Source organism: Labeo rohita, unplaced genomic scaffold (assembly GCF_022985175.1).
Source record: "Labeo rohita strain BAU-BD-2019 unplaced genomic scaffold, IGBB_LRoh.1.0 scaffold_539, whole genome shotgun sequence".
NCBI classification, from domain to species: Eukaryota; Metazoa; Chordata; class Actinopteri; order Cypriniformes; family Cyprinidae; genus Labeo; species Labeo rohita.
Genome location: NW_026129461.1, coordinates 5,082 through 32,990, shown reverse-complemented (window position 1 = coordinate 32,990; position 27,909 = coordinate 5,082). Strand labels below are relative to the sequence as shown.

At 36.5% G+C, this 27,909-nt stretch overlaps 1 protein-coding gene and 3 long non-coding RNA genes across 9 annotated transcripts; 3 read left to right on the top strand and 1 right to left on the bottom strand.

The window, feature by feature from the left end:
• The first annotated feature begins 6 nt into the window (after positions 1 to 6).
• LOC127161057 (CD276 antigen homolog) lies at positions 7 to 2,028 on the top strand. Of its 2 annotated transcripts, none has more exons than XM_051103696.1 (3): positions 7 to 215; positions 328 to 639; positions 815 to 2,028. In XM_051103696.1, exons 1-3 carry the CDS (start codon positions 116 to 118, stop codon positions 943 to 945), a joined length of 543 nt encoding a protein of 180 aa, XP_050959653.1. In that variant the 5' UTR covers positions 7 to 115; the 3' UTR covers positions 946 to 2,028. The 2 variants fall into 2 exon arrangements, with proteins under 2 accessions (XP_050959653.1, XP_050959652.1); XM_051103695.1 differs by having other exon boundaries at positions 307 to 639.
• A 46-nt stretch (positions 2,029 to 2,074) lies between these two features.
• Positions 2,075 to 22,246, bottom strand: LOC127161058 (uncharacterized). 5 transcript variants are annotated; one of them, XR_007826919.1, is made up of 5 exons: positions 22,041 to 22,246; positions 15,077 to 15,285; positions 8,995 to 9,172; positions 3,852 to 6,973; positions 2,075 to 3,742 (listed from the first exon to the last, which is right to left on the bottom strand). It is a non-coding gene; the product is annotated as an uncharacterized LOC127161058 (long non-coding RNA). The 5 variants fall into 5 exon arrangements; XR_007826921.1 differs by lacking the exon at positions 15,077 to 15,285 and having other exon boundaries at positions 3,852 to 5,191; positions 5,302 to 6,973; XR_007826920.1 differs by lacking the exon at positions 15,077 to 15,285 and having other exon boundaries at positions 3,852 to 6,844; positions 6,930 to 6,973.
• LOC127161059 (uncharacterized) lies at positions 10,965 to 15,080 on the top strand. The gene is made up of 4 exons (XR_007826922.1): positions 10,965 to 11,081; positions 13,685 to 13,725; positions 13,804 to 14,121; positions 14,331 to 15,080. It is a non-coding gene; the product is annotated as an uncharacterized LOC127161059 (long non-coding RNA).
• On the top strand, positions 20,937 to 27,909 carry LOC127161060 (uncharacterized). The gene is made up of 5 exons (XR_007826923.1): positions 20,937 to 21,312; positions 24,477 to 24,584; positions 25,701 to 25,765; positions 27,737 to 27,777; positions 27,868 to 27,909. It is a non-coding gene; the product is annotated as an uncharacterized LOC127161060 (long non-coding RNA).

The following is a 27,909-nucleotide window of genomic DNA, read 5'->3' as shown; positions in this document are numbered from 1 at the left end:
GCATTGTGAAGCATCTTTATTTTTAAGAGTGTACATCAGAGAGCATTCCTAACTGTCATGATCACTTCACCAATGTTCAGTTCTGCTCATCTCAAGAAAGCATGTTGCCAATGTCATGATCTACTGGTTGAGATTACGAAAGTTAAAGAATTTTTTTCTCTCTCTCTCTCTCTGTTTCTGCAGTTACATTGTGTTCACAGTGCTGATAAATAAAGGTGAGCTCCTAAACTGCATTTTAAAGATAAATTTATGCCGCATGTGTAAATGTCAGATTGTGTGTTTACAGTTACAGTTGTGTCATTTCAGTTTCTTCACTGGTCTCTCTAGAGAGTGTTATTGGTGGTTCTGTTGTTCTACCGTGTTCTTCAAATCAACATGATCTTAAACTTCAAGACACTGATGTCCACTGGAGGGACAAAACTGACACAATTGTGTATAGTATAATTAAGGGCAACCATTCAGTAGAAGGACAAGGCCCACAGTACAAGAACAGAGCTGAAACTTTCCCTGATGAGTATCTGAGAGGAAACTTCTCCATCAAACTCACTGCTCTCACTCACGCTGATGCAGGAAAATACATCTGCTATATCACAAACCCATCTGATTCTCAAAAGGAGACTGTGGAGCTGATCATCAAGGGTCTGTAAAACTGGTTGATTAATGTATATTGATTTTAATTTAAAATAAATAAAAATGAATACAATAAATGTTTGATCAGCTACTGATATTCCAGTCTAAATGCTGCTGTAATAATAGACAGATTTGTTGCGTTTATCACATTGCAGTAATGTTGTTTTTTACTGTTTTGTTCCAGAATCAACATCAGAAACAGGACACAAACCCTGTGATCAAGAAAACCAAGCAGTACATTCAGGAGCAGACCATATATGGAAATCAGGACCTTTGCTCTTGCTTTGCATTGTAGTAGCTTTATTACTATTATAAATAGGGCTTATAGCCACTTCTATCATATTTCACTTGAGCCTTGAGTTTTTGACTTTAGTTTCCTGGTTTCTGATCATTTGCTGCCTGCCCTGACCATCGCCTGTTATTTGGATTACTCTTTTGTATTGCCCTGAGACATTGTTGCTTGCTGGTGTTTGACCCTGCCTGTTTTGACTACGCTCTTTAATAAAGTTTGCACTTGGATCCCTTACTCCGTTATCAGATTATTAGATTAAATTATGTCTGTATATTGTTACCCGGTGTGTCCTTTTATCATATACCTTTAACCATGTGATTATTCAGGTAGGGTAAGAAAATTTAAATCTAGCCTAAACCATGAAGTACTCACCTGCCCGCAGGAATGTTCTTCAGGAATGACATAGAAGTCTTCCATGTGGTTGTTCTTGTTTATAGTTGCATTTCACTGCTTACACAATTTGTGGTCTCAGTCCATTCAGAAACCAGCTTCACAAGTGACACTCCCAGGTGCCAGGTTGATTTCCTCTTTCGTCGGGCTCTTCCAAGCCACGATGTTTGTTGAAGGTCTCATACAGTCGATGGTAATAGTCTTCAACAGACTCTTCTCTGATCTGGCAGCAATTGGCAATCCTTGCTGTGTCCACACACGCTGGGAAAGCTACTTTTATAGCCTCAGCCAGCTCCGCAACAGCTGTACAGTAATTTGCGTTGGCTTCATCTGTCCAGCTACTGCTTGCTCTGCGATAATCTTCCCCTCGCAGCTTTCCACTCACTTTATGCCAGTTCGAGGCCCCCAGCTAGTACAGCTAGTAGCCGTGTCATTTCATGCAATGTGGGGCTGAACTCTTTGCAGAATGTGATCAGTTCAGTGGAAAATCTGTCACCTGCCTCCACCGGATTTGGCAAATGGGCCATTGCCCCTTTCATGTCGTTCACAGTCCAAGGTCTAAAAACCGGGGGCTTTTTCTTGTTCTTGCCCTCCTGCTGCTATCGCCTGTGGTTGCGGTGCTGTCAGTTTTCTTGGTGGAGAGCAGTCGAGATCAGGGTCCACTTCTAGGGCTTCCAGCTCAGTGATGGGATAGTGATGATACGGCAGTGGTACATGTGGAGATATTAACACATCAAAGGGGTTAGTAGGTCTATGCAGTTACTTTTTCTTCACATTCCTCATTTTTCTTCTCTTTTTCATCTCTATGTGCCAATTCTTTCTGCATCGCCCTCCTTTCTCTCTTATCCGCCTCCCTTATCCAAAAATCCACTGTCTGTTCACATTTCTAACACATATGCTTCACACAACACCCTTCCTGTTTCTTACTCCCTTCCTCAACTGACTCCTTTACTACCTTCAATCTTGTAACACTCAGTGTACCCTCTTCCGGAAAATCATGGTATTTTACCAACTTGTCTATATCTTGCATGCATTTTTGGCCATACAATTTTTTCATTTGATAAAATACTGGTGTATCATATTTGGCGAGCTTGCTCTGAGATTTCCCCGTAATGGCTCTCTCTCCCTGTGGGTCCCTATGTTGGCGCCTAAGTTCTCTGTCGGACAGATCCGACCTATAACCTAAAGTTGGCCAGGCAGAGTGCCTAATCACTCTGATTAATTACCCGCACAGTTTTCAATTCCTTTCAAAATTTATTTCTTGTGTCGTACTTGCCACGATGCCCACTAGGTTTATCCCTCTTTTGTTAAACCCAATTCTAATTTCAAAACCAAATTCTTCAGCATGTTTGATATTTGATCATGTTTTTTTCTCGTCACATTGGTATATTTCCCTGATCGCAACTGAAATTGCGGAAAAACTGAAAAACTACTGTTGAAGCTCCACATCATCTATTCTGGATGCTCACAAGGTGTGTTGTGTGTGTTTGAAGTGTGGTGTTCCTGTCCAACATTCAGATGCTCAAGCTCTAAATTTTGTCTTGTTTTTTGTTGTGAAAACATGGTTCAGTTTTGTGCCCATTGTGGGTTTTGGACAGGGGTTATCATGGGCACTTTGACTGGTTTACGGCTGTGTGTGTAATGAAGTCATAGACGCATCCGGAGACGTCGGATCCATTTGCAGCAACTTTATTAAAGAAGACAAAGTAAACAGGCGTGGTTCAACAACTGCAGACTGGTGTGGTGAAGACAAACCAAAAGGGGTAACGAGAGTCCGTGCAAAAGGTCGGGGCAGGCGGCGATCAAAGGGGTTAATCCGATAAACAGACGTAGGTCGACAAAAGGCAGGCAGCAAAGGTTCACACACACAATAAACAGTCCAGTTGGCAATGAGAAGGCAGTCCGTGAAAAGAACGCTCAGGATTGCTAGCATGACTAAACAAAATGACCTAAAATGGCCGCCGGCGGGAAGTGAACCCGGCCGACCCAGAACCGGAAGTGGGCGACCCAGGTACAGGGTGATGGGAAACGTAGTGTACTAAAAGTCCGGTGAGGGTTCCCGCTGGCGGCGGTTAGAGGGAGCCACAGAGGCCATGTCTGTGACAGAGCCCCCCCGCCGCGAGCGCCTCCTGGCGCGAGGAGGCGACCGACGCCGGGGCCTACCTCTCCTACGAGGAGCTGGTCGATCCGGATGAGAAGAGTGGAAGTCGGTGGTGAGAGAGGGATCAAGGATGTCCTCAGCTGACACCCAAGACCTCTCCTCGGGGCCGAAGCCTTCCCAGTCAATCAAATACTGGAGGTGGCCTCTCTGGCGTCGGGAATCCAGAATAGAGTCGACTCGATAGACCTCCTCACCATCGATGATCGGGGGGGTGGTCCCTGCGGGGCGGCCTCATCTAGGTTCTCCACTCCTCCCGGGTCACCAGCGGCCTTTAACAGAGAAACATGAAAGGTGGGTGAGATACGGTATTCGGCAGGCAATTCTAACCGAAAAGACACTGGGGTAACTTGTTTGATTATTTTGAAAGGACCCACGTACCTAGGGCTGAGCTTTTTGCAGGGTAAGTGCAGGCGTAGGTCCCGGGTCGAGAGCCAGACCCATTGTCCGGGTTCGTAGGGTGGGTTAGGTCGACGTCTGCGATCGGCCTGGATGCGGATGCGACGAACCGCCCTCTAGAGATAGACATGGGCCCGGTTCCACGTTTCCTCGCTCTGCTGGAACCAGGAGTTGACCGCAGGTAGATCCGAGGGTTCCCCGGACCAGGGGAACAAGGGTGGCTGGTAGCCCAGGATGCATTGAAATGGCGTGAGATTGGTGGTGGGTTTGCGTAAAGAATTTTGGGCGTACTCGGCCCAGAATAGGAAGCGGCTCCAGTCCCCCTGGCGGTCCTGGCAGTAGGAGCGTAGTAAGAGGGTCAACTCCTGATTTAGCCTCTCAGCCTGGCCATTGGACTGTGGATGGTATCCCGAAGTGAGACTGATATTGACGCCAAGGAGACGGAAGAAGCTCGCCCACAGTCGAGATGTGTACTGGGGCCCACGATCTGACACGATGTCTTCTGGTAATCTGTAGAATCTGAACACCGATTCGCACAGCGCCTCTTCCGTCTCCATGGCGGTGGGTAGTTTGGGGAGAGGGAGAGACGGCTGCGAGGCAACCTGTGCCTTTATTGCGGCCTCAGAGGTCACATCAGGGCCAACTGCCCCACCTGACCACCCCGCCCACCCACCTCACCTCCATTTGCAACAACTTTATTAAAGAAGACAAAGTAAACAGGCGTGGTTCAACAACGGCAGACTGGTGTGGTGAAGACAAACCAAAAGGGGTAACGACAGTCCATGCAAAAGGTCGGGGCAGGCGGCGATCAAAGGGGTTAATCCGATAAACAGACGTAGGACGACAAAAGGCAGGCAGCAAAGGTTCACACACACAATAAACACTCCGGTTGGCCACGAGAAGGCAGTCCATGAAAAGAACGCTCAGGATTGCTAGCAAAACTTCGCGGGGAAACGCTGGTCGAGTGCTCCTAAAAAATGGCCACTGGCGGGAAGTGAACCCGGCCGACCCGGAACCGGAAGTGGGCGACCCAGGTACGGGGTGATGGGAAACTTAGTGTACTAAAAGTCCGGTGAGGGTTCCCGCTGGCGGCGGTTAGAGGGAGCCACAGAGGCCACGTCTGTGACAGTGTGTTTTGTTCTCACACTTTTCTGTGTTGGCCAGCATTAGGTTTTTCAGCAGTTTGAGCTACAGTAGCTCTTCTGTGTGATCAGATCAGACGGACTTGATGGGCTTTGACTTGATGTTTTGACCCGTTTGTGTAGCCATCACTATTTAGCTCTTGTCAAAGTAACTTAGATCTTTTCGAATGCCCATTTTTCCTGCTTTCAAAACACATGAAATTAAAGAACTGAATGTTCGTTTGCTATGTAATACTGTATCTCGCACCAAGCTTCCTTTGTTACAATGTAATAAAAGTTATTCACTTCACCTGTTAGTGGATTTAATGTTGTGGCTGATCAGTGCAACTTCTCCCTCTTGCAACAACATCTTTTCTCTAAGGACGTGTTACTGGTGCAAGGGTGAGACAACCTCGCATGAAATAAAAGCATCACAGCCACAGTGATCAAATCAACACTCGATGGACAAAATAATAATAAAAAAAGCCCAATATTTTTTTTTCTTCTTCAGTTCAAGCAGCCATTTCACTACACATCATAGTAAGGAAGACTATCACTAGCAGTTTCATGCAGACTTTTAGATTTCACATGATCTTTTATCAGAGACTGTCTGACACTCATAAAGACAACCCCCTACCGCCACCTACTGGCATAGGATGTAATGCTGTAACCTGCAATGAAATCATTGAAAATTCCCCACTGTAACACACAGACTGACAGCCTAGTCATAAGTTACATCTTTAATATCTAATAAACTAGTTTCCAGCATTTGAGTCTCTCTCTCTCTCTGTGTAAGTATTTATATATCTATCCAAATTTATCTATATATATATATATACAGTGCCTTGCAAACCCCTTCATTTGTTCATGTTTTGTTATGTTGCAGCCTTATGTTTAACTGACTTGAGACTTGAGGCTGTGAAGGTGCTTCACCTAAGTACCACATTACTTACTGAATACTTATGCAATGCACTTATTTTTATTTTTAATAAATTTACAAAGTTGTCACAAATCATTTTTTGCTTTGTCATTATGGTGTATGGAGTGTAGATTAACGTGGAGAAAAAAGTAATTTCAAGCAGTTTAACATAAGGCTGCAACATAAAACAGTAAAAATGAAGGTGTTTGAATACTTTCGCAAGGCACTGTATAGAGAGAGATTTTTTTAGATTTTTTTTGTAGCATTTTCATTTGAATTGTTGCTCTTTTCACAGCAAGATTATATGACATCCAACTGTTCTTTAATAATGTATAATGTAGAGATATCAGAAATCGTATTACAGACTGTTTTTCAAGACGCTTTTTGTTTATTTACATTACTAAACGAAACAAATGTTCAGTTTGAAGTTCACAGTAGCGTAAAATATTCCTTGTGCTTCTCGATGACATCCGACGATGTGAAATTATCAGACATGCGCACCTGATACTGTTGTCTTTTTAAAGCATATTAGTGCAGTCGACTATCAACAATTGACTATTTGCTCTAGAGGAAATGTTTGATCTCTTACTCCTGACTTTCTACTGAATCTTGAAATGTTAGTTGTGTAGAAGTATTGTCATTTCTTGGTTCATGTTAACTAATGTTGCCTAATATAGTAACACAGCAATAACACAGTAATACAGTTACAGTAACTGTTTCAGAATTTTATGCTGTAATACGATAACAAGCAGTGCACATTGTTTTCTTTTAGCCAGAATATCTACAACACAGAATGTGATTATGTATGATGTGCTGCTCCTGCTGCTGATCTGAACACTTATGTGTTAACATTGTTGCTGGAAAATATTTTTTTCTCCAGGGAAATATGACAACAGAACCACCAATAACACCCTCTACTGTGACCTGCAGACACACTGAAATGACACAAACTTTTACTGTGAACACACAACACACTGTGGTATTGAATGATCCTTTAAATGTAGGTTGTTTTGTGCTTACCTTTATTTATCACCACTGCAAATACACAGAGAAAGCTGGAGAAACTGCAGAAACAACAAGTTTATCAATCAGTATAGCCTCACAGTAATCCAGTAGTGCAGATCGGTAAAAATATAGTTTTTATTTGAGTGAATTGTTAAAATGAAATCACTGGGACAAGACACTCCTCAGAACTGGGGAAGAAGGTCTTTATCATTTGTGCTCTTGCATCACAAAACAGTCATAAAGGTCAATTTTTTGAAATTGAGATTTATACATAACCTGAAAGCGGAATAACTAAGCTTTCCACTGATGTATGGTTTGTTATAGGACAATATTTGGCTGAGATCCCACTATTTGAAAATCTGGAATTTAAGGGTGCAAAAAATCTAAATATTGAGAAAATCACCTTTAAAGTTGTTCAAATTAAGTTCTTAGCAATGCATATTACTAATCAAACATTACGTTTTGATATATTTACAGTAACCAATTTACAAAATATATTCATGGATCTTTACTTAATGTCCTAACGATTTTTGCCATAAAAGAAAAATGAATCATTTTGACCCATACAATGTATTTTTGGCTGTTGCTACAAATATACCCCAGTGACTTAAGACTGGTTTTGTGGTACAGGGTCACATTTGATAAATATTTACTATAATTGTAAAAATTCATTAAATTATTAGTTAAATCTGAATTAATGGTTTGTTAATAAAGTATAGGCCTGTATATAATACTTACATTTATATAGTACAACTTAAATGTATCTCTGTTATTCAATCTAAATTGTCAATTTACCAAACATGTTTCCATTTATTTCTCTTAATAATGTATTGGATGTTGCATCATCATCATTCTGTACCTGCTAAACTCGTCTCTAAATATGTAACCTTTTTAGAATAAATGGTGAAATGTCTACCTTGAATACACTGTAAGACTAGATAAATCAAAATACTAATGATTAATCAAAATTAAATGCACAAACTGTTTTCAAAAGGTTCACAATAGTATACACAATGCTAATGCTAATCGCTAATGCACAAATTAAAACAAAATGTAAAGATACTTCTTTGCAGATAAACCTGTTAATCATTTAATAACCAATTTGTGTTCAATGATCATGATCAATGTACTAATTAATGTACTTATTAATGATGCCCAAAGGTTTTCTCTGTTAAATATAGTAACTGAGGATCAGAACAAACCAGACCAAAGGCAGACACTGTAATGAGAGACCGAAGACTAGAAATGAATGAGATAGAAATTTCACTTAGAACATACTGCACCTTTTATCATGATTTCCTATGATTATTCAATTATGTTGTATTAATGAACTCATCTTTAACAAATATTTTAGAAGTATAGGTAACAAGCTGTAGTAAGCTATTCCTTGTCAGCATGTGCTTCTCAATGACATCAGACGTAAGTGACATCCGGTGACGTGAAATGATCAGACATGCGCACCTGATATATATATATATATATATATATATATATATATATATATTTTTTTTTAAAGCATATTAGTGCAGTTGACTATCATTTGCTCTAGAGGAAATGTTTGATCTCTTACTCTTGAATTTCCACTGAATCATCAACATTTTAAACATTGTACATGTTTCTGCTGTTAATCACTGTGTCTCTGTCTTCATCAGAACAACGACACAACATTCATGACTTTCAGAGATAAGGGAACTGATCATTAAAGACAAATTTATTCAGCTTGTGAACATTCAGATGTAAAGAATTCAGACTACTATATAGTAATAATTAAATTAATTGTATGCAGCGATGCCCTAAATACATGGATTAAAACACTGCTGTACTGTTGTAGGCCTAAATGTAATAGAGAGCCGTGTAATTTTTCACACCTAATTGTCAAAAAAAAATTTTATGAATGTCAATTATAAAATGTGGAAGAGGTAAGATAAAGCTAATGGCTTCCTTGGTCAACCAGAATCACAATAAAGAAAATGACAGATCTAGCTGATCAAAAATCTTTGATCTATACATAAAAAAGTGATTTTTTTCACCATACAGCTAAGAAGTAAATTAACTAAATGAGTAAAAGAAGAATTATTACCTCACATAAAGATGAGAGAGAAGCTTCTTGTAATTGATTCCTCTGGGAAAATGTTGTGTTCTGAATCTGGATCCTCAAGAAAAACATTTCTCTGAATGATGATGTCTTATATTCCTGCTATCACTGAGTCTTCAGTGCTATGTTGTGTCGTGACTTCAGTTAATCATCACTGTAATCACTGCAAGATAGGAATGTAGATATGTCCACAATCAAATTATGTCGAATTATGCCTGTCAAATTATGCCATGTGATAATGTAGCTGATAGAACAGAAAAACACTTACTTAGAGAAATAGAAAAAATGAAACAGCTTTTTTTCTACAAGAAATTACCTGCAGTGATATTTTTGTTTCCATCTAAAAACAATCAATATATCGAAAACAGTACATGCTCATTCCCATTTCTTGACTTTAGTTTACTGTCACTAAGAGAGACGATAAGAATGAACAATTTCCTGTAACAACCTCATTTGTGTATATAGAAACCAAATGACTAAGAACTTCAAAAAAGTGTGGGCTTTTCCCACTAATTTTCCTTTTTGTTTTGCTCTCTTTGACAAATGAGATATGTTTTGTCTAATGCACCTATTGTTTCTTATTGTTATAATGATCACAAATAATATTTGTCTTCAGTTTGAAATACTATTGTAGAAAGCAAAGCCATTTGTGTGTAGAGTATTGAATTCTGCTTTTGCATGGGCACTTTTTGAAACATGTTGTGATTGTGAGGTCAGTCTGGTTTTGATCATAAACCTTAGAAGATTCACGTTCAGTAAAATAAACCAGGGTAATCAACATTGGTTGCCTGACTTGAGTGAGATTTTGATTACTGAATTGACCATTTCTATTTTCTCATGAAACTATGTATCCATGTGCTGTTTTCAAACAGTTTTCTTAAGTTTAATCTTACATCATTAGCTAGGAAAGTGCATTAGAAACACTGGAGATTTAAGGAGAACACGTCATTTTTTTTCTCTGTTTTCAGGGACTGTTTGTCTGCTTAGCACATTCAAAGAGGTAAGAATATTGTCTTTCCTAAAATGGCAAGTCCTAGCAATACATTTAGAAATTATGTAAATCAGGTACTGATGATGCACACAGTCTACACATCTTCTATTTGCAATCAAATTTGATTATATTATTAATGTAGATGTATTAAAGGAGTAACTGTCTACAGTTATAAAAAACAGTGTTTTTGGGATTAATCTATTGCATTTGTGCATTAAAACTAAATCTATTTAGAATTAAAAGGTATAGATATAAAACAACTGTGTGCCAAAGAGTTTAATTTGATTACAATGACCATAAGGAAACAACCAAACCTCCTGATATGACTACAAACCTATCTTAATGAAATTTGAATGGCAAATTTATTTGATCCCTTTGTTTCCCTCTTTAAAAGTTTCTCTCTTTCAGGTCAGAATGCAGACGTCACGAGAATATCTGCATTTTGTATGTACTTGACAGTGCAGAACTTTTTTTTTACAGACAGACTTTTTTTGTGAGAATACTCACATACACAATACTGCATGTTTACATGCGCTGAATAAAACAAAAGCCAAGAATCCTATTGAAAAGGGTCTTTATAAAGTGTTTAGTGCCTTAAATGTCCCTTTTTTAGCCTGTAATGTTTTTCATGTAAAAGCAAGCAGAGATGATGAGAGAAAGCAAACAAAATAAACACAAAAGAACTATTCACCGTCATTTACAGCATCTGTCTGATGTATATGTTTGCCTTGTATAGTGTGTTTGTCTCACACTTGAGACCACAATGAGAGCTGTTGCTGACACTGAACTTTTTTGTGCTGTATGTATATATAGTATGGCAATAAAAAGTGAACAATGTGAGTTTTGGGACTTTTGCTTTCTTTCTCTTTTATTTTCACTGTAAGCCAGAATCTAGATCAGAATCACACTCGAAATCTCCTCCCACCAGACTAACAATATAAAGGCTTTCTGTCAGCATTTCACTGACAGTACTCAATGACAGCAACTGATGTAGTTATTTAATACTTTATTTGAGCATTGGGATCCAGAATACAACATTTTGCCAGACGAGTTTATGAAAGAAGCTTCAATCTCATGTACAGTAAGTCAGATGGTTGACATTGTATAGGTCTATAATTGCTTTTTTTATTCGTGCACTGTTGTATGTTTATATTATACTTAACTGGTATGTAGGACCATGGTCCTGTGAGACACGACATCTCGTTCCACTATACATCCACAAATGTAGCAGAATGACAACAAAGCTCGACTTGACTTGACTTGACTTTGAGGACATTTTTCCATTTTATTTACTGCTGTTGATTTGACTTACTAGATCAAATGGCATATCTGATAGAAGGACAACTAAGGCAACCTGTTGAAAAGACCAGCCTGTTTTTAATATTATATATTTAACTTATTTTTCAGTGAAACTAGATCAACATTCCATAGTGTAACCAATGAAATGACAAGTCGAAACATTACAGACATATAGTCTAACCAATCAAACCAACAAAAGAGCAGCAATATATAAGTGCCAAGAAAAGTCCCAGTTAGTCTAACACAGTACACGTAGCAAGATTTTTTTTTTTTAATTAGATAAAAAATAAAGAGAGGTAGTGTTAGAGGGTTGTGTTATTTTTATATGTTGTCTTTTATAATAATTAAACATAGATATAATAAAAAGAAAGAATAGAGAACACTAAGTTAAGAGTTTAAATAAATAATGAATCAAAAGAAAACAAATTTAAAAGATATAGAACAGAGATGATGTAGTGTTAGAGGGTCAAGTGTAGATGGACTAGAACTGTCTTTAATCATTTCTTGAAGAAGAAAAGTCAACGGTGTATTTGAATTGTGTGTAAGCATTTAAGAACACCTGTGATAACTAGTTTGGTCAGATGTTCTAGGTTTGCTAAAGGGTTGCTAGGATACTCTGGGTGGTTGCAAGGCTCTTGCTATGCAGTTGCTGGCGTATATGGTTTATAATGTGTTCTGGGTGATTACAGACATTCCCACTTCTGTTAATAATAGAAAATCAAACATTGTTTTCAAAACTGATCCAGTTTCAGTGCTTTGATATTATTGTATTTCTTTCTAATGTTAGGGAATTCAAACGCTTTTGTTGCTCTTAAACTTGAACTAAAATGTGATTTAGTAAAACGCTCTTTTCGGTTAGAGACTACTCTTGTTGCTGCTTTCTGGGTTAGTTGCAGAGGTTTGATAGGACTGATTGAAAGACCTACCAAGAGAGCGTCGCAATAGTCCAACCTTTTTTTGGACCACATGGTTCTAATGACTTCCGTTATTGTCCCATGGATGTGTGACAGAGTATTCTAGAGTGCGATAGTATTCTAGAAATTCTACAGTATACATTAATTAATGCGGTACCATGAATACCAGGTACGTTTATGATTTCTTAATGTTTTTAATGAAGTTCAATTTTCAAAATTTGCTTTGTACTTCCCACACATTTCACTTCAGGGCTGCCGCGATACCTGATCAAGGCCCTACGTTCGTACTGGCCCTTATTTCTTTTAGTCCTAACTTAAACTAGCATTAACAAACAAACAAACCCTTTCAACATCATTAATGCATTAATCATTGTTTGATAAAAGTTATTTAAAAGCACAGGATTGAACAACAGGTTAACACAGAGACATAGCTGAAAGTATTATTTAGCTTTAGCATTAGCATGTTGTATTCCCGTGTGTCCCATTGCATATACAGCTGTTTTTTTTGTTTGTTTGTTTGTTTTGTTTTGTTTTTTTGTTTTGTTTTTTGTTTTTTGTTTTTAATAGTTATTTGGTTGATTGAGTCTTATAGGGCAAGATATTAACAATTTTACCAGTAGTGTAACTGGGTGAAGCTGCTTAATGAATAACAAGAATAATGCTAAATCATATTCAGAGTTTAACATCTGCAAGTTCATTATGCAGTTGTACCTTCATTATGTTTAATTGTACCTTCATACATTTTGACAGTTTATTTGAACAGTGACAACTGACAAGTGAAACAGTTAACCTGAAACCTATTTGTCGTAATAGCAACAGACTATTAATTCAGACTGAATGATTTCAGTCAATTGGTCTTTAGGATATGAAAAATAATGAAAATGTTAATAAATAATAACTCCATGAATTATAATAATTATTCAATTTAAATAAAACAACAACAACATGATGCCACAGTTGTGTGAGCGGCATCTTACCCTAAAGGTTTCCAGGAGTGTCACACGGCACAATCATAATCGGTTAAAAAAAAAAAAAAAATCCTAAACTTTGCTTTATAACAATAGAGTCAAGAGAAATATTATAGGTAAGAGAGGACATCTGAATTATGTGCTATCTTATTATTCAGTTATTCATTTGAAATTCCAAACTATTCATCTTAAAATGTAGACTAGCAGAAAAATTAGAGCTTAAAATATTAACATGTTTAACAAAACCAAAACTCATTATTGTTCTAAGCTAATGCATTCAGTTTTATCAGCAGTGAATCCATCAGGCTTTTAGTTTGTTCAGCTGTAAATATAAACTGTGTCTACCTGCAGTTTGCAAAATTATTGACATCACAGAGCATTTATAACTGGCATGATCACTGGTGATCAGTTCTGCTCATCTCTAACAAGTTTGTTACCAATGTCATGATCTACTGGTTGAGATTTCAGAAGTTAAAGGAACTTTCCTTTTTCTGTTTCTGCAGTTGCTTCTTGATTTTTGTGTTTGCAGTGCTGATAAACAAAGGTGAGCATCTGAACAAACTATTTCAAAGATAATTTCATGCAACAAACTTTTCACAATCAAATTTTCTATTTTTTTCAGGTTGTCTGCAGGTCACAGTAGAGGGTGTTATTGGTGGATCTGTTGTCCTGCCGTGTTCTTCAGCTGAACATCATCAAGACACTGAAGTGCATTGGAGACACAATAACAGCAAGATTGTGTATGATATTATTAAATGTAAAGATTCAATAGATCAACAGGACCCACAGTACAAGAACAGAGCTGAAACTTTCCCAGATGAGTATCTGAGAGGAAACTACTCCATCAAACTCAACAATCTTCAACACACTGACGCAGGACAGTTCATCTGCTTCATCAAACCCTCAGATAAACAGGGGACCATAAAACTGATCATCAAAGGTGTGTAAAAATAGATATTATTTACATTTTTTATTATTAATTTTAAGATAAAAACAGACTGATTTCCAGTCTGAATGCTACTGTACAGTATATAAATGATAGACAAATCTTTTGTCTTTATCACAGTGCATTTATGTTTTTTTTTTTTTTTTTTTTTTTTTTTTTTTTTTTTGTTGTTTTTTTTTTTTTTCATTTTTCTGAACTTGTAGAATCAACAGCAGAAAAAGAAAAAAACACTGAACAAGAAAACCAAGGACCAGAAGCACAGTCAGATTGGAGAAAGATATTACTGATCTGTGGTTGCACACTATTACTTGTATTAGTTCTGTTTATAATAGCCTATGTCACTCCCAAGATTTTCTTGTTGCATAACAGAATAAGATAGAGTTTTTGTTGGGAGCACGTATCATACTGCAATCCAAAGTCACATGATTTCAGCAAACTAGGTTTTATTATGTCACAACTGTAGAAATGTTTGAAAATTGCAATAGCTCACAGCTGGGTGGCAATGATGTCAGTAAACCAATTGGTCAATGCAGACATTTATATTTATTGATATTTGAAGAGCTGGTGATTTAATTTAATATTTTGTGCATATTTTGGGAAGTAGGGGTGCTGAGGGTGCTGCAGCACCCCCTAGTTTGGAGCTAAAGAAAAAAATGGGGGTGCTGGGGGTGCGGTGTTAAAATAAATAAATTAAAATTTTGTAACACAAATGAAATAAAACTAATTTTATTCATTTGAAAATTCATTAAAATTCATTGGGGAAAAAACAATGACAATAAGCAACTATTGTCGCGTGACGTCACCACGTCCTCATCCGTCATTGCGGATAAAAAATACACTAGTCAACAACTGGCGCAAAAACGCATTTCCGAGTTTTTTTGCGAAGCCCAAACAAACTAAAAAGAGACCGAGCCTTGATCTGACGGATCAATTGGATAAGGAAGCAGACCTGGAGCTTATGCCTAGTGGGCAGCCAACCAGCAGCAGCTACAACAGCTCCTCCAAAGCGTCCACCACATCAGCACCGGATCTGGGCTCAGAAGCCGCGTTAATTCAAGGTAACATGAACGTCGCTGCCTCCGCCTCCGCAGCAGTATCAGTACTAGCATTATCGATTTGGCCGAGGCAATCCACACCAACAAGCCAACTTCAGATTTCCTGGAAGGCAGTTCGGAAAAAGACACATTTTCTTTAATCAAGTGTAGTTCATTTAATACAAACTGGTTCAATAAATGGAGGTGGCTGCATTACATTGAGGAAGGTGATCGAGTCTAAACTCCATTGCGGTGCCATTCAAAAAATCGCTGTCGCTGGACAAAACACCCCAACTACTGCTATATCGGATGCTGCCCGCCAAGCTCAAGATACAGCAAGGCATGTTTTGGAGCTAATGTTCAGGTCAGTTCAGTTTTGAATAAAGAAATACTTAATGATTTAAATAACTACAATTATTTTTTTAAAAAATGAAACTAAAACTGTCAGTAGATGGCAGTCTTTGTCAAATTATTCGTTTAATGATTCGTTCAAACAGTTGATTCATTCAATGACTCACTACATTCATTAAAAAAACGCAATTTGCGAAGCGGTGTTACAAATATATTTGGTTCCAATGGGTGGCGCAAGAGTGAATGTTGATGAGTTTCCACTTTTGTGGGCGTGTCGTTGAGACAACGCGCAAACTAACGGAACTGAAAATATTAGTGCACGCTCCTCTAATCGCTGCTTGTTTAATGGATTATTTGGAAAAGCTGACAACGTTTCAGTGTTACGCATTAAAGCATTAACTGCAACAGTGTCAAAACAATGCATAGTTTGTGTGATATGATAAATCGTCTATAAGCTGTTTTGCTTGATTTGCTTAATTACAGACACGAAGCAACGCAAACAGTAAGCGAATAACCTATAAGCTCTGTTAAAATTGTGTCTCTTCAATGTGTTTAACTTTGTATACTTAATTTGTGGTGCTTTGATTTTTGCTTGAATATTTGTGGTGCTTTGATTTTTGCTTGAATATTTGTGGTGCTTTGATTTTTGCTTGAATATTTGTGGTGCTTTGATTTTTGCTTGAATATTTGATTAGCCTATAATAGTTGTAATTGGTGACTATTACTGCAGTACTGTATACAGTGCATTTGAAGTGGATTAAAAAAAAAAAAGTTCATCAAAGTTGTCCTATAACAAGAATTGTTTTGGTTTTTAAGAAAAACTTTGATGAAAGTTTTTGATCCACTTCAAATGTTGACTAGACATAAAACAAACCTCTATAAATGTATCCGTGGCAAAATAAAATGTATAAAAACTAGACTGGTGTGTTGTGTCATTCATAACTTTTTTTTTTTGTTGTTGTTTTTTTCTTTTTTTGCAGTTAAAATGTTAATATTGTAATCATTATAATTTGTAATCAATTAGACAGTGCATAAACCTTAAAGCATTGTTCTGATGGCACAGTCTTTTTGGACATAGGCCATCAGCTACTCCAAGAATATTATTTTTAAATTGGGAAAAGAAATCATACATGTCTTCATTACCAGTGTCATGATGGCAATGGCTTTGATTTGTTTTTGTGATGTTTCCACATATATTTATTATCATGTAAAGTAACTGTCTGTTTCAGATTGGATGTGAAAGCTGAAGTCACTGGTATCTGGTAATTGTGTGAACTGGACATTGAAGTGGACATACATAGAGGCTGTTTTCATTGAGTGCCAAGGCCTGACACCAGACAGTCAATTAATTTTGCATTACTTTATTCTACATATGTAAAATGTCTCTTGTCTTTTCAATTTGAGTTATATTCATAATAATTGATTTTGTTTACAATTACCTAATATATTTGTCAAAGTGACAGTTAATGAATGTAACTAATAATTACAATACAATTTTCAAATTAAAACACTAAAAAGGATAATGTCTGTTAACCTGTATGACATCAGAGAAATGTCAACATAAAAGTATATTGTTTGTAAATTACTGAAATATTAACTTTAATTAAAGATATTAATCTCAGGAGGAGACAGGAGAACAGAGTTTGGCTGACAAAGGCATTTGGGTTCCATTGTATGCATGCTTAAAAATGTGATTTTTAATAATTCATTCAAAAATAAAAATAAAAAAATAAACCTTAAAACTGTTGTTTCATTCTTCTGTAGAAGATACTTTGAAAATGTTTTTTAATACTGGTTTCAATTTGGTGACTAAATGATGACAGAGTTGTCATTTTTGGGTGGACTTGGAGAGAAAATATGTGTCTGAATTTGAATATAGTTCAACAAAAAAAGAAGAAAATACTGGCTAATAAACAAAAAAAAAAAAAAAAAGAGAAAGAAAGAATGACACAGGATACTCACACCAAGCTAGCTTTTATACAGTTTATTTGGTCACAAATACATTTGTAATGGTTTGTTTCATGTATATGTTAGCAAAGGTTATTAGTTTATTTTTTGTTTTGCTGTGTGCCTGCAGTTGTATTCAATCAAGCAGCACAGCTTATAGACGATTTATCATAACACACAAATGCATTGTTTTGACACTGAAACGTTGTCAGCTTTTCCAAATAATCCATTAAACAAGCAGCGATTAGAGGAGCGTGCACTAATATTTTCAGTTCCGTTCGTTTTCGCGTTGTCTCAAAGACACGCCCACAAAAGGGGAAACTCATGAATATTCACTCTTGGGCCACCCATTGGAACCAAATATTTCAGGAACCGAATATATTGTAACAGCGGCTCAGCTGAGGCTTCGTTTCGAATATTTCCTTTGAGGAAATGCAGCAAAATCAGACAGTGTTCAACGCGGTTCATTTCAGTTTTTGCACTTCAAAAAATCATATTAAATTCATCATTACTTTTGATTCTTTATAATTATAAATAAATTAAAAAAAAAAAAAAAAAAATCAGATATAAAACTGTTTATACATTCAGTTTATTCTCTTTCTCTCTCTCGCCAGCGTCGCCAGGATCCTGCAGTTGTGCACTTTGTGTTTTGGAGATGTTGTGCTTTGGCTATAGGCATTAATCATATTTTGGTTTAGTAGTATTACCTTTTTTTTTTTTTGTTTGTTTTTATTTTAGGCAAATTAACACTTCTAACTTCTAATAGTCGTTTCAACTTGTTATCTTATAAACTTTTAAGTGTGTAAATTTTCTTTTATATTATACCAATTAAAAAAAAAAATGTCATGACTTTGATAATTTTATTTTATTTTTTTGTTTAACACGTCGGTACCCAAATTAAATATTAACGAGTATGTCTAAAATGAATTAAAAACATTTAAAACAAATGCTCAATTTGTGGTTCATTGTTATATTTGAATGAAAACACAGCAACAATACAGACCAACTCAGTTATTTTAAACGAAGAAATTGAACGTTTATTAACAATCGTTCTCTTGCGCTTTTGGATCCGCCACCAGTCATTTCGCATCATTCTCGTCACGTGACTCCTGCAGCTTAGAGCTGAACAGACGCGCGGCGCCTCCCTCTTACATGTAGCGTAACATGTCCAGCTTAAATAAATTGATTTTATTTCTATAAAAAGGCCTTGTAAAACCGACTAAAGGACCCTGTGTATTGCACACTTATAACTTAGCTCCTGGCAATACTCGACAGTTTGTCCGACACTGCAGCTTGAAAACAGATTAATACATCTATAATAAATAAATAAATAAATAAAATTACTGTCACAATTCGCTGTGGGAAGGAACGCATGAGACGCGGAGAAACGTTTAACAGTCTTTAATGGTGCACACACTATGGCCGAACCCCTATAGCGTTCTCCATTGACATATATAGAGAGTAGACGCCGCATCGACCGATACTCCCTACTGGGGCTGACGAGACGTGGGGCCGCCATCTTGGACCGGTCACCCGCTCCACTCAGTGTAATCTGTTTGCCAGGTGTAATGAGCTGTCAACGCATTTAATTAATCATACCTCACGGAATACCGAACTGATTTTCACGCGGTTTTTTTTTTTTTTTTTTTTTTTTTTTTTTGCTGCAAAGGTCATAAATGTAGCTGTGATACATGACACATGGTTTGGCGTATTTTAATATTGATAGTGAGCTTAACAGTAATGTAATGAATATCTCCGTTTCTGTGATAGTATTGGGTCTTTTAAGAGGGTCTAAAGACTTACAACATGGACTTACTTCATTAAGCACTTCTAATGCGTTATGGTTTGTATAGTTTTATAGTTTATATATAGCCTAGCTTTATGATGTTTTTCTCCATTGGCAGAAGCGCTGCAGGTGATGCGACGTGTCCATGTCAATCATGTTCTGTTGTTTGCTGCTTTTTGCGCATGTAAAATTAATCCCGGAAAACAAATGTTAGTATTTTAACGGGTCACAGACACTTTTTCCAAGTGCATATATATATGCAAATGTATATCGAAATATCGGAAATGGATTTAAAAATCGTATCACCGTTATTGAAAAAAAATCTATAGCGATATATATTGATATCGATTTATTGTCCAGCCCTAGTGACGGTAAAGGTATTTTAATAAGTTGAAGAAACACTATATGATAATTACATTAGAGTCTACTTGGAGTATTTTATTCTCTCGCTCTCACACACACACACACACACAAAAAAAAAAAACCCTGAAAAGGACTGTTTTGCAGAGCTACACAGTGTTCAGGCATGTTCTCTCACTTCTGCTGCTGCTACGCGATGTAATCAATTCCAGAGTATGCCCGGTCCAAGATGGCGGCCGCATTTCTCGTTTCCAGCAGCCAATGTGGCGTTTATGTCTATTATGTCTATGGCGTTCTCGGCTTTATTGTTTGCCAATAAAGTCTAATTTTGACACCTGGAACCCTGGCTAACATGAGAGAAACAGCGCTAGCCACAACATGGGCTTGCCAAAGGGGTCAGGCCTACAGTGGTGGGCTCGACTTGATTGCAGCATGGTGGGCTTTAAATCCCATAATGCACCTCAAGAGCGTTCACGCTCAGCTTCCATAGAAACGAATGGAAAACGCTCCGCTTCGCTCCACTCGCTACGCTGTAGTGGAAAAGACAAAGACTTTCCCTTGCCGCCACCTATTGGTGCAACAATGTAACTTGCACTGAAATAAAATAAAAAATCTCTTGAAGATCAGAATCCAGAATACAATCATTTCCCAGAGGAACTACGAAAGCAAGCTTGCCTCTGATACTCATGTAAGTTCATATCAAGTGTTTTTTTTTTTTTGTTGTTTGTTTGTTTGTTTTTTTGTCTGTCAGCATTGTGCTTATTGAATACATTACAAATTGGTGACAAGGTCTGCACTGGCAGTTACTGATGTGACAGCAGAATTTGGATGGGAAGGAAACAGAATGAAAGACATATGAAACTGAGAGAGGGGAAGCTAATGAATGTATAAAAATAAATCCACAAATGAACTGGTTCAAGGATAAAGAGTGAAGAAGGTGTTGTCAAAAGTGCACATTGAGAGAGTTTGCAAAACAGAAAAGCGAAAGACAGAAAGTATAAAGTGAAACGTAAATCTGCCACTGTGCATCAGATAACTGGAAATTAAACAAATACAAGTTCAGGTACGAATGACTGTTCCTGCATTGAACTGTACAATATTAAGGAGGTAGATTGTAGTTATTTGGCTCACTCCAGAATTCAAGATGGAGTTAGACCCTAGATCTGCTTTATCTGTCATCTCCACAGCTGATTAAAAGCAACTGTTCTCAAAAATACTGATGCAAAAGACATCAGAGATATCAAAAACAAAAGTATCTCTAAAAGGAAAATTGCCAGTAGCTGTAACTGTAGGATCTAAATGTGTGATGCATTTAATAAAACAAACAAAACAACAGTGTTGGGCAGTAGCGTCGCTACAAGTAGTGACGCTACTAGCTTAACTACATTTCTCAGTAGCGTGGTGGTAGCGTCGCTGTTTTCTGAATCAAATAGCTTTTCAGTAGCTAAGCTCTTATTTTGATCAAGTAGTGCGGTAGCGTCAACAAAAGCTAAAAGCTATATATTTTTCTATACTTTAAGCTCAAATCGGAAATATAACTGCTACGGATCACTGATCCTGGGTCAGTAAGCGACGTCACCGCCACTAAACCTCGTGACGCCATTGGCTCATTAAACTGTCAGTCAAACCGTATTAATCCTCCCGCCTCTCTCGTGAATGAAGTGCGGCGCGCACTTTGAAGCATCTCAGCGTGTTTGCAGACTTGAGGTAAATAAAGAAGTGTAGATTGAAAAAGTACATGTTTTCTGTATTTACAATACAGCACTGTATTTATAAAGGCTAATGTTTTTTTTTTTTTTTTTTTTGCATTCGAGGAGATGAGAAAAGTGTGTCTTAGTCTAGCATTTGTTGTCGAGACAACCACATTGCTTATGTGAAGCGCTGAATCTTTATATTTTAGCTAAATGTCAGAAAAAAACTGAGCGCCCACGTAGCAACAGAAAACTGTATAATCTACAATGCAAACGCGCGAATGCAATGCACGTACTGCCTCTATTGTAGCGGTATTGAGAAAAAACTTAGTACTTGAACTAGTGGTGGGCGACTTGATTTTAGTCTTTGAAGCAGGCTAGTGCTCTGGGAAGATCTCAAACTCAGAAGAACGAGATTGGGAGTGGGTGGGTGTGGGTTGTCAAATTCATGGCGAAAGGCAAAATGTTTCGGTTCGTTCTTAGCAAAAACAAACAAACAAACAAACAACCCCCCCCAAAAAAACAGTGTTCTAGTCTAAACGAATTATAATAATCTTTGCTAATATTCTTGACACTTCAAACTGCTTTGGACTTTGCAGTATCGAATTATGCCTTTACTGACCAAAATGCCGGAATATGCTATTCAGCTGTTTGATCGCGCACTATCACTGCAGCCTGTTCATTTGAAAAATAAAACACAGTCACCCAAAAGTTACACTAGTCAATTGAAATAGTGTGTGTTACCTGCAGTTCAGCGTGAACACCGGTCCCGTGGCACATTTTTGCTCATCATGATATTTTCCGTCGACGTGCATGAAGTACAAAGCTTACCCAATGCATAACATTTTCGCTTCAAATACGGAAACATTTGTATTTGTGGCGAGAGAGGTGGTCTACATAAGCCCAACTTTACTTTCAGTTTCGCTTTAAATTTGTTTTGGATTGTTTAGGCAAATTTATTTATTTGTTCATCCTCGTTCGGTTCTGAATACGGTTAAAGTTAAAGGATTTGTTGTGGAGTGAGGGAAATAATGTCGGAACATTATAACATTACGCTGTAGGCCTGTTCATTTCAGAATATAATAAAATGTGACTTATAGGCACTGATCTATAATAGAGAACATATATATAGATCAGTGCTTATAGGCCTAGCCGCCGTGACCTGTCGGGTTTAATTTTTCCTATCAAAGACGTACAATTTATCGTAGCATGTTTTTTTTTTTTTTAAAAACTTCGGCAAACGAAAATAGCCGCTTGATTCGGTTAAATATTCTTACTGTCAGTTAACAAATTTACATTAGAATTTAGCTTTGCTTCCCAGATAGTAACAGGGTCTGGGCCAAATCTGGCTTACATTTGGCACTTGTTTTTTATTCACAGTCTTGTATTCATGAAATCAATTACTATCCTTAAAAATGGCAGTAAATTAAAGTGCTGTTTTTGTGCGGTCTGTCATATTTCAGTAGCTATATACAGCAAAACTACAGCACTTCCATTAGGCTATTTTTTTACGAAGCTGTCAACACTGTAAACTCTGATGGCATGCAATCAGTTGACAAACACCCATTCATATATAGACTATGTTATTCAATTATATGTATAAATTATTTTATTAAAAAATTTCGTGTTTTCCCTGTTTTATTCATTCAACATTCTGAAACAGGTGCCATTGTTTTTTTAAAAAAATGTTTTTCAAGAAAGAATTCAACGCCCCCTAACCCCCCAAAATATGAGATAAACCCAGCCCTGTACATTATACTGATTTTTGTTGCCAAATTGGTTTGGAAGAGTGGTTGAATAAACAATTAAACTGGACTTTTATGCCTGTATGACTGACAATTGAATTGATCACTGAGAGAGCATTGACTTGGTATGATGTTGGTTCAATAGAAAAATGAAAATGTAAAAAAATAGCTTAGATGTAGTAAACTACTTTTGCCATGTTGCTGTAGCTTAGCTTGCTACATTACCCAAGGCTGTAGCTTTAGTGTAGTTAAGCTTCATTTAATGAAGAGTAACTGTTAGCTTAGCTCACTACATTTTCCAAGTAGCTTGCTCAACACTGCAAAACAATTACTAAATAACCAGGAACAAATGAGCACAGAGAAGCAAAGAACAGGGGAACAGAGACACCAGCCATCCACAACATTCAAATAGGAAACAATGACTGACAAAGGACAAAGAAAACACAAAGCACACACTATATAGATTAATCAGCAGGAAAAGGACGTGAAGAAACATGACACAAAGAACAGATAACACTGAGAATAGGTGGATATTTTTCCTTATCAAATGAGCTTTATTGATTTTGAAAACCTCAGCTGAACCTCGTCCTCAAAGAAGTTGTGTTGTTCTTCACATCTGCTACAAAGAATAACTTTCAGAATTAAAACATCCTCAAACCTCCATTAATATAAAAAAAAAAATGCTGGTGTGTGGTTGTTGGCAAAATGAGTAGATGATACACAGGATACAAAATACACAGGAAATTATGCACAAACAATAAACACATTATAATATTCAATATTCAGACATAAAATGTTATTTTTTTCTCATTAACTGTCATACAGCATCTGTCTGAATGTTTGCATAGCGTGTTTGTCTCACACTTCAGACCACAGTGAGGGCTGTTGCTGAAACTGAACATTTCTGTGCTGAACTTTGCAGAATTTTTGCACTTGGTCAAGAACAATGTGGCTGCTAACTGTGTAAAACTTAAGACAAATGTTGTCAGGATGCAGAATATAAGATCAGATCTGAAACTTCCCTGTCACAAAACACAGAGAATCTCCAAACAACAGGTTTATTGTAGGTTTTGGGAGACAAGTGATGACAGAGTAAGATAAGTAGTAGTATAAGAAGGTAAGTAACTGATAGTAAAAAGCAGAAGCAATGGCAGTGGATAGTAATATTATCTGTTGCAGGTATTGAATCAATGGTGTTTGTGAGTCAGATACTGAAGCAGAAAGTGGACATACTCCATTAAATTAAAACAAGCAACATTCAACTGATTCTACTGATGATACTGCATTGTACGTATAAAAAAGAAAAAGTTTGAACATGTATGAGTTTGGGACTTCTGCTTTCTTTTGCTTTTAGTGTGCATGTCTTTGCAGTTAGGATGTGAAAAAAAAAAAAAAAACTATACTTCCCTAATTGTTTTCTCATCTCTTCTGACAGCCCTCTTTCACCTCCTACCAGACCATAACCTTGAGTCTCACGGTGCCTGAACAGTCTGTCAGGATCAAACACAAGAGAGAGGAACTATGAGCTCAGATCTGAAAACAGGTAATTTCTTGTTATAGAAAATTGGTGGCTGGTTGTAATTACAGTTAATTACAGAATTTACAGAAGATTCTCTCTCATTCTCATGTAAGTCTGAGTACATTTATTAATTTTATTAACTTCTGTTGAGTTCACTTATTATTGAATCAGTTTTCACATTAAATGGGCAGATGATTACAGCTGAAAAGCTGCTAAAAAAGACCAGTTTATTGTTGTTGTTATTATTATTTCATATTAAATTGAATTATTGTTCAATGAAACTGGTAAAATATTTTGTAGTGCAACCAATAGAACTTTACTTCACAACATTCCAAAGCATAATATTGTACTTTTTTTTCACATTTCATATTAAATATCATTTAATACTTAATCACATTACACTTGATTCTTAATTTTATTGTTCTTAAGTGTTAAAGATAAAACAAACAACAACTTTTATTTATGAAATGTAGTGCAGTAAAAAGTATGACTCTGATAAACTACAGATACTTTTTACTTTTACTTTTTACTAAAATAAAAAATACTGTCCACCTCTGGCAATCTCTGACTTAAAGCAGCACATTAATATAGAATGGTGATTTAAACTGACTTGGAACTTCTTGTGCATTAAACGGTTTTATGGCATACCAGGTCAGACAGACCATGGAATAAGTTTCTGTAATGAATTTTACCGGGTCTGTTACTGTCAGTCTTTTACTGTAGCACAATGACAAAAAAAAAGACATTTGTAGAGGTGAATTAAACATACTGTGTGTCAATGAATTCAAAAAGTTTCAACTGCATATTAAAATAAGTGACACACACAAGTAATCCTATATGTTTATATGCCTACAAACAAGGAAACTTTGCAAGGCAAATTCATGGCAAGGTTGATCATGTGTTCTGTCAGAAAGACATGATTAGAAGATAACAGATACACACAGAGATAAAACCTGTTTGTCTGGAAACAATCTATCAGAATCAGCCTAGTCCTTCTGAGTCTTTCACCAGAGACCATTATCCTTTTGAATAGTGTGTCAAGATGAAAACAGAAGAGAGGAACTATGAGAAAGCTCTTTCTGGTTTGAATTAATAATACCGTTAAATTTTTGAAAACCATTTTTGTTTGTTTTTCTGTAGAATGTGGGGGCCATCAGATAAAGAAGATGAAGAAGAGAAAACTACCAACTACCTCTCGTACTAATGTAAGTTTACGCTTTTCATACAACTTTTGTTCATTTTACTTTAGACATCACAGCTTCAGTCAGAAAATATCTTACAGCTACAATCTATTATATACCAAAAATATACCAAATATAGCAAAATCATATATAAAAATTATATATATGAGACTGGACCACAAAACTAGTCATAAGTAGCATGGGTATATTTTGTAACAATAGCCAAAAATATATTGTATTGGTCAAAATGCTAAAAAATCATTAGTTTCCATGAATAAATTTTGTAAATTTCCTACCGTAAATATATAAAAACTTATTTTTTAATTAATAATATGAATTGCTAAGAACTTCATTTAGACAACCTTAAAGGCAGCTTTCTTCATTTATTTATTTATTTATTTGTGTAACTAGTAGTCTAACCATTGAAGAAGAGATATTAAACTAAACCAACCTAAGCAATAAGTCCAGATCATTGAGTTACAATGACATGTTCATTGTGTAAAATTTAGTACAAGATCAGAGAAAATCAGGTGAAAACGTGAAAGTCTTTCGGGAGTCTCGAATGTGCTGAAGTCAGTTTCAGAATGTTTAATGAATACCCGGTGCACGTTGACGTATCTGACGTATCGTGCAACGTGGCAAGAGCTAATACCGGAAGAGCTTTCGGTTGAAACAGTTGTATTTCAACCCTAATTGCATTTATATACAATATTTTCATATTTATAAGCATATTGATAATATTGGACCAACATGATTACCAGGTACGTTTGATGAATTCTGAGTGAAACACTATTTGGACAAACTTGTTTTACTTCCCGACGAAGGCCTGATGTCAACATTTGACTGGTTTTGTTGCTTGTGTTTGGTTGTCAAATGCTTTATTTAGACTAGAAAAATTTTTAGTCTTTAAGCATCATTAATACATTTAACATTAATTGGTTAATGAATGATTATCAGATTTATGTTTATTTAACAGTAACTGTTATTCAGCTTTATGACACTGGCAATTATCTTTAGACATTTTGTTGCCTTAGAATTATAAGAGCATTTTTGAGATATTGAGCTTTTTGTTTTTGAAGTGTTTGCATTCCATAGACTTCTGTAGACAGAACCATTTTCGTTTTCTAAAAAGAGGCCCACAATGTACACAGTGTACAAAAGAAACATCACATAATGTAAATAAGTTGTCACAGAATAAGAATGTCAGATAGAACCTTATAATTACAAGGTGACAATTTGTATTACTGTCATTTGTGTCCCATGTGAAGTTGGTTTTATCTGATAGTAATTAGATTTTCCTAGTCTAATGGTGCATTTAATATTCTCCAGTAGGGTAAGATGCTTCCCTTCGACAACATTTACTGTCAAATTGTAACATTTATAGATGAGCTTAGCAAGTAGGATTATACAGCATACAATGTATTATAGGGCAATAAATGGATACATGTATTCATTTAAATACATTTAGTTGAATATTGTGTGTGTGTGTGTGTGTGTGTGTGTGTGTATGTGTGTGTGTACCTGGTATTTATCATGTTACGGGGACCAAATGTCCCCACAAGGTCAAAATTTACTGGTATTACTATCCTTGTGGGGACATTTTTTAGGTCCCCATGAGAAAACAGGCTTATAAATCATGCAGAATGAGTTTTTTTTTTTTTTTTTTTTTTTTTTTTTTTTTTTTTTTTTTCAGAAAGTAAAAGTGTGCACAGTCACCTGTGAGGGCTAGGTTTAGGTGTAGGGTAGGTGTGGGGTGATAGGAAATATGGTGTGAAAAAACATGGAAACACAACGTGTGTGTGTGTGTGTGTGACAAAATGGTTGCTAAACACATGGTTTTATCCTCGATTAACAAATAAACATTAAACTGTAATATCCAACACAACTGACTGATCACTATTATGACAAAACATGAGATTTAAACACAAGAACATCTTATCCCGACTTTGGAATAAATAGTGCATTACAAGTAATTTTTTTCTTCTGTTTTTGCAGTGGCTGTTTCATCTGTGTGTTTTCAGTGCTGATAAACAAAGGTGAGCATGTAAAAAACACATTTGAGAGATAAATTCATGTTGTATAAATGTCAGGTTCTGTGTTTACAATCAAAGTTTCTGTTATTTTAGTGTGTTTGCAGGTCACAGTAGTGGGTTTTATCGGCGATTCTG

What these genes read in the sequence shown, in the direction of transcription:
- LOC127161057 (XM_051103695.1), top strand. Translation starts at nt 116, where the DNA reads ATGATCTACTGGTTGAGATTACGAAAGTTAAAGAATTTTTTTCTCTCT. An exon ending in CACAGTGCTGATAAATAAAG is followed by an intron (nt 216 to 306) that starts GTGAGCTCCTAA and finishes GTGTCATTTCAG; the next exon opens with TTTCTTCACTGGTCTCTCTA. An exon ending in TGTGGAGCTGATCATCAAGG is followed by an intron (nt 640 to 814) that starts GTCTGTAAAACT and finishes GTTTTGTTCCAG; the next exon opens with AATCAACATCAGAAACAGGA.